The 13,141-nt window shown below is 37.1% G+C and overlaps 1 protein-coding gene and 1 pseudogene across 3 annotated transcripts; one reads left to right on the forward strand and one right to left on the reverse strand.

Annotated features, from left to right (window-relative positions):
• Positions 1-2,844: 2,844 nt before the first annotated feature.
• On the forward strand, positions 2,845-8,191 carry LOC132122811 (heat shock cognate 71 kDa protein-like; annotated as a pseudogene).
• A 352-nt stretch (positions 8,192-8,543) lies between these two features.
• lim2.3 (lens intrinsic membrane protein 2.3) lies at positions 8,544-11,990 on the reverse strand. Of its 3 annotated transcripts, none has more exons than XM_059533239.1 (6): positions 11,773-11,990; positions 10,634-10,747; positions 9,701-9,835; positions 9,457-9,606; positions 9,210-9,344; positions 8,544-8,844 (listed from the first exon to the last, which is right to left on the reverse strand). In XM_059533239.1, the coding sequence occupies exons 1-6, from the start codon at positions 11,777-11,779 to the stop codon at positions 8,786-8,788; spliced, it is 600 nt and encodes a 199-aa protein (XP_059389222.1). In that variant the 5' UTR covers positions 11,780-11,990; the 3' UTR covers positions 8,544-8,785. The 3 variants fall into 3 exon arrangements, with proteins under 3 accessions (XP_059389222.1, XP_059389221.1, XP_059389223.1); XM_059533238.1 differs by having other exon boundaries at positions 10,634-10,777; XM_059533240.1 differs by lacking the exons at positions 10,634-10,747; positions 11,773-11,990 and having other exon boundaries at positions 9,701-9,889.
• Positions 11,991-13,141: the final 1,151 nt, after the last annotated feature.

Consider the following 13,141-nt stretch of genomic DNA (forward strand, 5'->3'; position numbering starts at 1 on the left):
GTGTAGTTACTTTGTCATCAGGTAGGGTGTTAAAGAAAGGTTTTGGTCACTTAATAAGGGATTTTAGAGATAGAATTTCTCTTTATGAATATTGGCACTAACTCTACTACTTAATTCATAGTTAAACACTTATTTCAACAAAAAGGTACCCGCTGTTGCCTTGTGAGAACTGCAACCACAGGACATTCCCTCGATGAAACCAAGCACCATTCCAATACAGGTCAAATCAAATACACTGTACATACACAAAAGGTTTGGTGTGCTGGAAGGAGAGGATCCCTCTTGTAAGACAGAGCCGTCATGATTCTCAAAGAGTTTCTACAAAATAGTCACATGTATGCCACTTTTGGTATTCAACAATTAGCATGACATTTCTTAATAAATTCTTATTTTTAGTTAATATTTCTTAATAAACATATAGCCTAAATATTGAGTTTTTCAGCTATAGTGGAAAAGTAATTAATTATTAATTTCCATAAATTGTTTTTCCATAGTTTTGGTTAACCTGTGAGAATTCGGTGAATGTAGTTTATGGTCATTTCAAACTTTACTTTGTTATTATGACAGGTTCATGATTATATGCCTGCCCTTTAGCTTTATCCAGGTCAGGTACAAAAAGCTATTGTGAATGAAACTCTACAATTACATTCATCTGTTTTCTGAATGATCTCCCTTTTGTTGAAAATATCACATAACAGAGGATTTGAAATTATCAACCACTTTGCTTTGTCTGGTGCTCAAGGGTGTGATCAGCTTCTGCTATGCTTTCTGTTAAGGCTCAACTCATCACACCCTCCATACAATACCTGTCAACTTTTACACATTTAGTTTCTATTGTTGCTGTACTGTTGTACTGGGCTGATTGTCTAACTGAAATCTCGTACACTATTGACAATTGTAACAGTTCTCTGATGAACGGGGTTTTTCATGACTATGCCACCTTGTGGCCATTTGTTGATGTGGCAGATTTTTAGTGCAGCAATAATGCAGTGTAATGCAGACAGAGATAGACAGACAGACAGAGATAGATAGATAGATAGATAGATAGATAGATAGATAGATAGATAGATAGATAGACAGACAGACAGACAGACAGACAGACAGACAGACAGAGATAGATAGATAGATAGATAGATAGATAGATAGACAGACAGACAGACAGACAGACAGACAGACAGACAGACAGACAGACAGACAGAGATAGATAGATAGATAGATAGATAGATAGATAGATAGATAGATAGATAGATAGATAGATAGATAGATAGATAGATAGATAGATAGATAGATAGATAGATAGATATGCAGGCAGATGGATGGATGGATGGATGGATGGATGGATGGATGGACGTACGGACGGACGGACGGACAGACAGACAGACAGACAGAGATAGAGATAGAGATAGAGATAGAGATAGAGATAGAGATAGAGATAGAGAGACAGACAGACAGACAGACAGACAGACAGAGAGAGATGGATGAATGGGCGGGCGGACGGACGGACACAGACAGACAGACAGACAGACAGACACACAGATAGATAGATAGATAGATAGATAGATAGATAGATAGATAGATAGATAGATAGATAGATAGATAGATAGATAGATAGATAGATAGATAGATAGATAGATAGATAGATAGAACAGAAATTGAGCTGACTTGAGGAGGTAACCATAACAACAGCGCTATCCGTGTCAGTAACTTAAAGCTTAAAATGTAAAAAGAATTCATTATGTTAAGAAAAGTGTTTAGTTATACTTATAACGAACGATATTATCACAAGTTTATTTTTCTGGAGTTTCTAACTCCAGGGATTTTGTCGCGACCGTCGTCTTGTATGTAAAATTCCAAATGAAGATGACACTTGAGCAAAGTGGCAGCTAGACAGAACTATGTTGATTTTTCCCGGGTTTATCGACCAATCAGTTGAGTTATTTTATAATTTAAATATATATATTGTGTATACAGTATGTATATAGTTATATGTTTCAAGAAGAGGTCCAAGGTTGAGAATACGCTAGAAGTTACTAAAGTTAAATGTAAAATGTTTTACATAAATCTATTTAACAACTACCTAAAATAGTGAAAGACAACTTCCTTTATTGGTCAGTTCGTACCTCTTCACTCAAGTAGATTGCATATGTTTTCTTGCGTGGCTGGATGTAGGTCTCATGAAAAATAATCACGTTGTTTAATTTTTTTAAGTCAAAACGCGGACGGGAGATGCAACAGGTAGATAAAAACTACATCCTACCCGTCAGATTTCCTAGGGTTTACTGCGCATGCGCACATCAATATTGCGTCCTCTTTCTCATGCTGATCAACATTGAATGTATCTGTATTACTGTAAGGTTAGGTTTAAAGTTGGGTAGGTGTAGACTTTAATAAAAAACAATCTAATACGTAGAATTTATTTTTTGTTGTTGTTGGTTTCCAGTAGCTCTATCCCTTCTAGCTACAATCGCGAATCACACATAATTAACTTACTGTATTACTGTAAAGGGTAGTAGGGTTGTGGTTGGTGTGGACGTTAATAAACCATAACTCTAACGTTACAAGTCGCGTTTTTCGTTGTTGAATTGTAGGATAACGTTACTAGGCTTCTACCACTGTGTTACTGGAGGTAGCAAAATCTGACTGGGTAGCCCAAATCGACAGGACACCGGGAAAAAAGATGATGTATGGTCACCCTAACGGTGTAAATTACCAGGGAGTGTTCAAGAACTGTATAGATCTATATTTTTCTCCTTTTAGGAACATTCTGCTGTGTAACAGGCTGAATCCTGCAGGCGCTCTCCATCTGTGGGCGCTTTAGCGGCCGCGCGATGTGATTGGCTGCTGCGCCATTTCTTGTTCTGGACTGTTCTCAGGAAGAGTCTTAAGCACCACCACAGCACGGTTCTGTTGCAGACATCGCGCGAGTCTCGAGCTGCGACACCAAAGGTGACTGACAGACTTACAGTGTTTCTGGTGAGAGTTATGATGACTATTGTTATTATGTATTGAAAGTTCAAGAGTTTAGAGTTTCTTTATAGTTATAAAAAGACTGATTGCACAGTTGGTAATATTGCAATACTGAGACATATACCACGATGCGTTGAGTGTGATGCTGTTCAGGCTTGCTTGATAGTTTAGCAACTTAACGTTACAGTTTACTCAAAATTAACGTTGTTCCAAAATTATGACTTTCGTTATTCCGTAGATCATAAAGAGATGTTAGGCTATGGTGACTGACGCTGTCATACCGCTAACAACCAACGCGAGCGAGGAAATAACAATAACAACATAAATGTCATTTTAATAGCACTGGCTAAATGTTATTTGAATACCTTTTTCTGCATTCGATCTGCATTCTAAACCAGAAATGATATGGAATGTTCTAGAACGTTCACGCCACGTTTCTCGGAGTGTTGTGCGCGCGTTTGATTAAGGTTTATAGAACGTTCTAGCAGCAGATGATTCCAGAATAAGACACTCCTAATCTTTCCAATTCAGGAATTCTTACGGAAATGACAAATGTTGCATAATAGTTTCGAGCAAACGATGGGAAACCGAACCTATAACTTTCCCTCAAGAGGCAGTCAATTATCTTAAAGGTCTAGTTCACCCAAAATTAATATTATGTCGTTGTACTCAAAAGGAAATTAAAGTGACAGTTGAGTCTGTCTATCTTTGTTTTTTCCACAGAAGAAAATTAGTCATATAGGATTGAAATTGCATGAGTAAATGATGACTTTTTTTTAAGAATGGTTTAAGAGTGATTTATAAACCTATAATCACTAATGAAAGTGAAGTAATGATAAAAGCTGCTTTCCTCAGCTCTGTTTGAAGTAGCATCTTTTAACACAGTGGCAGCTAATCCGCTCTGTGGTCCATGTAGACCACAGGATCATCTGATGTCTAGTTTGCCAAAAAAGCTTTTGAGTAAATAAAGAATTGAGCTCTGGATAGGATATACAACAAATATAAAATACCTTATTTGGAAGGCCTGGGTTGAATGTTAAAAATATGTTCCATTATGAATCTTAACCATCTTAAATGATGTATTTTTTCTTCCAGCAGAAACCATGTCAAAGGGTCCAGCAGTTGGCATTGATCTGGGGACCACCTACTCCTGTGTGGGGGTCTTTCAGCATGGCAAAGTTGAAATCATTGCCAATGACCAGGGTAACAGGACCACTCCAAGTTATGTAGCATTCACAGACACCGAGAGGCTGATTGGAGATGCTGCCAAAAATCAAGTAGCAATGAACCCCACTAATACAGTCTTTGGTAAGCAGCTTTATGTATGATTTTAATCTCAAGATTGGTAAAAAAATATAAAACAGTATAAATTTGAGCCATTTACAAACAGTTGTCAGTTTATTTAATGGAAAATAATTATCAGCTTTTTGGTATTATCAAGAATTATATCTGCGTCCCAGTGCTAACATTACTGTTTTTACAAGTATTGTTAAATTTAAGTTGCATGTGTTCTGAATTTGTTGCCATATTTGTTTCTCTAGATGCAAAAAGGCTCATCGGACGGAGGTTTGACGAATCTGTTGTGCAGTCAGACATGAAGCATTGGCCATTCACTGTTATAAATGACAGCTCACGCCCCAAAGTTCAAGTAGAATACAAAGGGGAGACTAAGACATTTTACCCAGAGGAGATTTCTTCCATGGTGCTTACGAAGATGAAGGAAATTGCTGAGGCATACCTTGGAAAAGTAGGTTTCTGTCAAAAACAATGCCTGTATTTGTTTGAATGATGCTGAGAAACCTACCCATTGTTGCTGTAGGTATAAAGATGTTGACACATTCAACCTGTCAACACTGACAGTGACAGATAAGAGCATGAAAAAGGCCTGTTTGAATAACACATCTTAAAGGGGACACAGTTTCTGTGTGTGTTTCAGTAGCTATATTGCATCCTTCATATCTCCGAAGAATCTTTACTTTTATCAGATTTGTAAAAGAACGATACAGCTTTATGATTCTCACCAAAAACAGCAGAGCTCCAGGAGGCATGCCGTGGGTGGAGCTGAAGACTTGTGACCACTTTGTGATGTTTACAATATATACACTTGCGCCGATTGCCAACGAAACACAACAAAAATTTTATGCGGTTCACAAATATCAGTGTTCTATTAGTATACTTGTGAGTGTACTATTTCAATACTCCTTGGGACTAATTTGGCCCACTTTCTACTAAACAGAAGTGTACTTTTAAATATGCTTTTAGTATAATGGTAGTAAGTACACAGCTAATTTACATCTATGTTTTTAGTTTGTACTGTAACAATACTAAAAGTGAACTTATAGGTATACTTATAGTTTACGCATAAAATACAGTATTTTTAGTAAACAGTGAAATATAGTCTATGCAAACTTCTAGTTTAGTAGTTTTATACTGCAAGTATACTAATAAGTTTTCTTTACTAAAGGTATATGTTTCAATTTTTTTCATTTAAAAGTAGAACACTAATAGCACACTTGAATAAACTTCTTTTTCTAAAGGGTGGGACAAATTTGTCTCTCAGTATCAAACAATCTGAATATCCATCGTCGAAAAGGGCCTTGTTTATAAAATGACGGGTGTGCTCTCTCGCTCTATTTGCTGTGTGCACACGCTCTTCCGGCAGAAGTGCCTATACAAGGAGTTCTGCCCTTCAAGGCGTCATGAAGGGCCATACTAGAAAATAAACTTTCCCAAACTTATATGAACCGGAAAGGAGTGAATTTGCCACAGAAATACTCTGTCATAAGTCTGACTCATTTTTTTAAACTTTGGCCATTTTAAGCATGAGAATCCAGCTCTTTAACAGTATAAATAACTCCGGATGCTTGAAATAGCATTGGATCCATGCACCCCCCCCCCCCCCCCCCCCAACCCTAAACATTTGTTTGGAATGTGTCTTCTGATTCAGAGGATGATTTCAGAAAAAAAAATCAACTTCATGTTACACTTCATGAAAGATATGAATCTGTGTTTACAGACCATCACGAATGCAGTTATTACGGTTCCTGCTTACTTCAATGACTCTCAGCGCCAGGCCACAAAGGATGCTGGGACTATCTCTGGCCTCAATGTTCTACGAATTATCAATGAGCCGACTGCTGCTGCCATTGCCTATGGCCTGGACAAGAAAGTAAGATTGTTACTTTTACTATACAACAATATTAGAGCAGTAATAGTTGAACACAACTGATTTATTTGTCTGGTACCAGGTTGGTTCTGAGAGAAACGTCCTGATCTTCGATCTTGGTGGTGGCACTTTTGATGTGTCCATCCTTACCATTGAGGATGGCATTTTTGAGGTCAAGTCTACAGCTGGAGACACTCACCTTGGTGGAGAAGACTTTGACAGTCGCATGGTCAACCATTTCATATCAGAGTTCAAACGCAAGTACAAAAAGGACATCAGTGACAACAAGAGGGCCGTCCGTCGGCTGCGCACAGCGTGCGAGAGGGCGAAACGCACTTTGTCCTCCAGCACCCAGGCCAGCATTGAAATCGACTCTCTTTATGAGGGAATCGATTTCTACACTTCAATCACAAGGGCTCGTTTTGAAGAGCTCAATGCCGATCTATTCCGTGGCACATTGGATCCGGTTGAGAAATCCCTTCGTGATGCTAAACTTGACAAGACTCAGGTTCATGACATTGTCCTTGTTGGAGGATCCACCCGTATCCCAAAGATCCAAAAGCTCCTTCAGGATTTCTTCAATGGGAAGGAACTGAACAAGAGCATCAATCCGGATGAGGCTGTCGCATATGGAGCAGGTAATCAAAATGGACATCATTTTGATTGTCCTTTTCTTCCCTGAATGTCCTATTAGAGACCTATTTCCTTTATATAGCTGTCCAGGCAGCCATTTTGTCTGGAGACAAGTCTGAGAATGTCCAAGACCTGTTGCTTCTGGATGTTACTCCTCTGTCCTTGGGAATTGAGACTGCTGGCGGCGTTATGACCGTCCTGATCAAACGTAACACTACTATCCCAACCAAACAAACACAGACCTTCACCACCTACTCCGACAACCAGCCTGGTGTCCTCATTCAGGTGAGCAGATGATCTGTGTGCCGTTTTTTGGTCTTTGTCCATGGCAAAGTTTCACAGTTATTGCATTCTTCTAGGTGTATGAGGGCGAAAGAGCCATGACTAAGGACAATAACTTGCTGGGAAAGTTTGAGCTGACAGGTATCCCTCCTGCTCCGCGTGGTGTCCCCCAGATTGAAGTAACCTTTGACATCGATGCCAATGGCATCATGAATGTGTCCGCCGTAGACAAGAGCACTGGCAAGGAGAACAAGATCACCATCACCAATGACAAAGGTAACATAACTCTCGAACTCCTGATTGTCTTTTACTATTTAAACCTAAATCCTAATCAATGCTTTCCAAATTTTCCAGGACGTCTAAGCAAGGAGGACATTGAGCGCATGGTCCAGGAAGCTGAGAAGTACAAGGCTGAGGATGATGTCCAAAGAGAAAAGGTTTCTGCCAAGAACGGCCTTGAGTCGTATGCCTTCAACATGAAGTCCACAGTTGAAGATGAGAAACTCAAGGGCAAGATTAGTGATGAGGACAAGCAGAAGATCCTTGACAAGTGCAATGAGGTGATAAGCTGGCTGGACAAAAACCAGGTATGGTTCTCAATTTTTGTGTCTGAGATGTCCAGTCATGTTAATGCATCTGTTGCACTCAGTTCTACTTGTCATTTCTGTACAGACAGCTGAGAAGGATGAGTTTGAGCATCAGCAGAAGGAACTAGAGAAGTTGTGCAACCCTATCATCACCAAACTGTACCAGAGCACTGGTGGGATGCCTGGTGGCTTGCCTGGTGGCTTCCCAGGAGCTGGAGGTGCCCCTGGTGGAGGTGGATCCTCTGGACCAACCATTGAAGAAGTTGATTAAATCATTCTGAGAAAGTTTCTCACTGTTTAAAGCACCTTGCTGTGTTGTTTTGGAGCACCTTAGTACGTATAAGTATGCTTTCTCTTTTGCATGTTTCTCAAAGTTCGATTTCGGACCAATTGTGGGTTGACATGTAACTCATTTGAGCATTAATTACCAGTTCGCTTTGACGCTGTTTTGAGCAGCATGTTTTTGTTTTCATGTTAAACTTCATTCACATATACAGTAAAGCATCACATTCTGCTGTGTTGAACACTGACAATAAAGTATTTGCTGTTCACAAAGTGAATGCTTTGTGTTCTTGGTTCTTCCTTAAAAGTAAAGTTGACCTTGTACTGTTGTTGAGGTGTAAACTGATTAAATACTCGACTGTTCAAAAGTTTGGCTCAGTAAGATCTTGAAATTAAAAACAATTTTATTCAGCAAGATTAAATTGATCAATAGTGACAGTAAAGACAAAATCCTGCATTTAGTTACAAAATATCTATTTCAAAATCTTATCTTTTCAACTTTCTATTTATCAAAGAATCGTGAAAAAATTTCATAGTTATCTATATATTATAATGACATTGAAAATAGCAAGCTTTTCTAAAAGTTTTCTTTTATAAACCTCAATATATATATATATATATATATATATATATATATATATAATATTTTGGTACCAACCTGATCTGCCCATCATGTGTAAATTAGTTTGTATAAGAAATGCCCAAACTATAAATTAGTGTACGGAATTAGTTTAGTCATTTATTAGTTTGTGTTGTGTGATTTTAAAATAAACGATAACTGATAGGTCAGAAATAAAGGGATCAGGGATGACATGATGGTTCACATTCAGACTGAATGGATCAAATAGCAGATCGAAGATGAGAAGCATCAGCGTGACATGGGGCCTCTTGGTTCATACATCCGGTAAGCACACATATAGAAGATCCCTGCAAGAGAAAGGCAAGGGATGTTAACACCTCTACGTTAGCAACAACTTTATTCATTGCTGAAAGATGCTGACCATGTTGACATAATCTAACATTTACATTTGATGTATTAATGCTTAATTTTAAAAGAATATCTCAGGTTAAATGCTCTGGGGTGTTGCGGAGTACCCCAAAAACACCTACCTTAGTTTGTAAAAATGAACACTTACAATGAATGTCTATGGGCAACTGTTATAGGCTACACTTAACCCATAGACTTCCATTTTAAATGCACTTCTATACACATTTTTTTTTCTTAGTAAGCAACTACATTTGCTTTCATTGACCTTATGTTTGCAGAATATTCATGTTAACATCAAATGTACCTGAAAAGAAAGTGAGCACCACAGAAACCCAACCCATTATGTACGACCACGAGAACCGCCAGTTCCCATAACGTTTTCCATAGTAGTTGACTGTCATCCCAGTGTAGACAGCCATAGCCAGCAGCACAAAAAAGCCTGGAAGGTACAACAACAAAATCCACCTCAGGTAAGCAACAGTGACTTCACATACAGTCAGTTTAGATATAATTAAACTTAGTAATGTTATTTGATGTATAGACACCCTTACATGAAATAAAATAGAGAATTCCTGCAGCAAAGGTTTTGTCAAAACCACTAAAGGAGGAGTAATTGATGAAAGCCATGACGCCGATGATGATGCCAAAGAAACAAGCTAAGATGGCCAGGATCATGAAGGCACGGGTGGCATCCCAATATGCTGTTCAAATTGAAACAGAAATTAGTTGTGATTTTTTTTAACTTGGTACAATATTCCAGTGAATATAATTAATGTCCATGATGTGATGTCTCACCAATGCTGTCTGTGTATGTCATGCATTTTCCAGGTACACAGTAGCGCCACAGGCCCTGATGCATGTAACTGCTGGACTGGCGGTACTGCATCCAGTAATCAGTGGCAGTGGAGATCACCAGGAGTATATTTCCCACTCCTGCACAAAACAATCCACCTCCCATAAAGCTGTACATCTTGCACCTACAGACACACTGACAAAATTGAGTCAATACTAAAATTAATTCAAGGTATTTTTCAAACACAGTTAAACAGTTTAAAAACATACTTTAATTTTAGATTTACAAATGGAAGCAAGTATGAATTTATTCACTTTAATATTAATGAATTTAATTATAGTTAATCATTGTTTATTTATTTTGATCTTTTATTTTTAAAATTTAAAATTCAGATTTCATTTTAATTATAGTTTAAGTTTTTTTGTGCTTTGACATTATTATTAGTTTTTAAATTTTCATTTATTATTACTGGTATATATATTTATATAGATATTTTTTGTAGTTCTTTCAGTGTAAGTCAGTTTCTAGTTTTTCTTTTCTCATAACATTTGTATTTTATTTCAGCTTTATTTTAATTAATGTAAAAAACAACTTTTAGTTTCAGTGAACAACAACAGTGCTTCTCAATTTTACCATCAAAAAAGGCAGAGCTTAAGTTAAATTAAAATTAAATAAAATGCAAATTAAATTCAAAATAAATCTGTACAATTGTTTGTTCTTAGCTAAATCATTTCTAATGAATGATTTTAAATGTCTTATTTTCTTCTTGTATAAATAAAGTGAGTTTGTGAACACTATTTACACACAAATGGACAGCATTTAAACCCCATCACATCATGACTAATGTGATTGATGGCCTAAAATAATCTTTTGTAAAGTGTGAAGGGATTTAAAAACAACAACAAAAAAATCAACATACAATATTGATAAAAAACTTACCTCTTTTTCCCCCAAAATTTGATCAGACTGATTAGTGTGAAGATCAATTATGCCAAAGCAGGCAGATTTCCATGAGCTATTGGCTGTTATTTTTTGTGGGTGCACAGGAGCTGGATGTAGAGCGGAGATGAACAATAGAGCTGTCAAACAAGCAGCCAATCAGAGAGGACACATGAGTGCAAGAGAATCTGCTGAAAATACAAAACTATTTAGCAGTAGTTTCACTAATACTGATGACAAAGTACTTTCAGTTGACAATATAGAAACATCATATAGAAAAGTTGCCAGCAAAATGACAAGCTTTTTTTTTTTTTTCCTGGAAAATGTACAAAACATTTCTAATTTTAGTTTTTCATTATATATGTATATATATATATACATACTCTTTTTATTAATTAAAGGACATATTACCACAATTTATATACTTTTTTATTTATTTTACAGCAAGAATATATGAAATATATGATTTAAAAAATACAAAACACAGTTATAATTTATCCATTCACTCTACTACATTTCTACTGCTTGGCCTTTCTTTTAAGAGCTTCTTGTTAGTGGATTATGAAACTGTCTCCCAAAAGGTTAAGGATCCATTAAGTGAGCATTGTGTCCACTTAGACATTAGATGCCACCTAGAGTAATAGAAACTAGAAAGTGATGAACAGATAAGAATAGAGCTCATCTGCTCACAGGAACTAATAAAACATCAATCCTCTGAAGGACATTGAACATAATAGCAGCTGGAACTTAGTAAATGTGCCGTTTACACTTGAATGATTAAGACATTTTCCAGGAGAGAAGGTGAAGGTTTGGTTGTGTTTATCTTTGTGTTTGTAAGAGGATTAGAGAGCCATATGACAAAGTGGTGCTATTACTTCCAAAAGCAGCTTTTGGGGTTAAAAGGTTTCTAGTTTCTATTGGATGTGTACATTTTACAACCAGCAGAGGGTGACATTTTACCGAAAATGGGTTAAATAGGGAGACCGCAGCACTTTTGACTCTTGCTATGTAGGCTACTGTACGTCCACGGCCAAACGGTACAGGGAATAAGAGGATATCCGAGCTGTGTTGATATGTGGGGTTTCTGTCTGCTCTGGAAAGTGATAGTAGTGCTTGTAATTCTCTAAATACTCACCCACCATACCGACATTCTCCTCATAGTGTCTCTGTAAGGGACACTTCTGTATTATCTTCTGTCCTACAATATTTACATATCAGACATGTCTTGGCTCAGTCAGGTATGCAAATGTTATGGGGTAAGTTCCACCGCTGCCCACACCGTATTTATAAAGCATACTGGTTACATTATTAATAGTTCTACAGACGACATATATTTGTTGGTCAAAGCCTGGCAACTTGCCTTTTTGTTGTTTTTTTCCTTGTTATTTTTATTTTTTATTTAAATGCACGCAGTAAGGTCTGTGCCTACACTAGCTCAGTTAAGTATTCTACAACATAAAATACATCAGTAATAAAAAAAATATTTCAAGCTTTACTTGTCTTGAAAAAGGGCATTTTCACAAAACCTATTTTGCCATTCAGTTTTATTATTATAATTTTTTTTAAATATGCGCTTTATGAGAAGATGCACATGAGCACCCCAGAGTTGCTTTTCTGCATTCTGCTCTGTTTCATGAAGAATTACCATGATGTAATTTTGTCCCATGAAAGCAGATATTGCCTTCATTTCCTTTCCTTTCCTGTGCTGCATCTGGTGTTTTTAAATGCGATGCTTTGTATGTCAGCAAGCTATCATTATAATATCTCAACAAATGATTTAAAATAATTAAAGTTTAGTTAATATAATAATTAATTCATACTAATTCTAATAAATTAATAGGGGGAAATGACTTTGGGTATATAAGGTATTTTTTGTACAACTGTATATCTGACTTGAAATGGAATGGATGGTTATTAGGTCTCTTTCAAATCAATCTTAATTTGTATTGTATATGTATAAAAGGGCTTTTTAATGAACGATTTGTGGACACAAAAACCAGATTCATGGGGTACAAGAGCGAAAACTGAGCTTGTATAATTGAAGAGTTTGTGATGCAGTATTAACTCACTCCTTAATTATACAAGCTTCATTTTCTCTGATCCCGGGGTGAAACTGTACAAGACAGATGCCCTCAGCACAGCAAGTAATGCATCGTGACATCATCCTTTGAGTCTCAGGCGTTGATTTTGGAATGACGCAACGATGGCTAAATGATCACAGTCTCTGTAATCCTCCTGTGTCTGTCTGAATGGCTTCTGAGGCTGAAAGCTCATTTTGGGACACGGTTTATTTCAGAGTGCTGAGGGAAGCGTGGCAAACAACGCAGTGTGGCAGATTCATTAAGCTAAACATCACTGTGGATCTGTGCTGCTGGCTAGCTAATTGGCTAATTAAATTTGTGCTCGTCTAAATCCATTTTACAACTGAAACAATGGCTTCAAGCAGTTGAGCTTCCAATCTTCTCCCAGAGCTTTATCTAGAGTGCAAACATGAGCTCAAACAC

This window comes from Carassius carassius, chromosome 41, assembly GCF_963082965.1.
Source record: "Carassius carassius chromosome 41, fCarCar2.1, whole genome shotgun sequence".
NCBI lineage: Eukaryota > Metazoa > Chordata > Actinopteri > Cypriniformes > Cyprinidae > Carassius > Carassius carassius.

Bases quoted from the DNA above. Each gene is read 5' to 3' on its own strand.
- lim2.3 (XM_059533238.1), bottom strand. The intron at 9,345-9,456 runs GTAAGGGTGTCT...TGTACCTTCCAG, and splicing joins AATTCTCTATTTTATTTCAT to GCTTTTTTGTGCTGCTGGCT. The intron at 8,845-9,209 runs GTACATTTGATG...TTTCTCTTGCAG, and splicing joins GGTGCTCACTTTCTTTTCAG to GGATCTTCTATATGTGTGCT.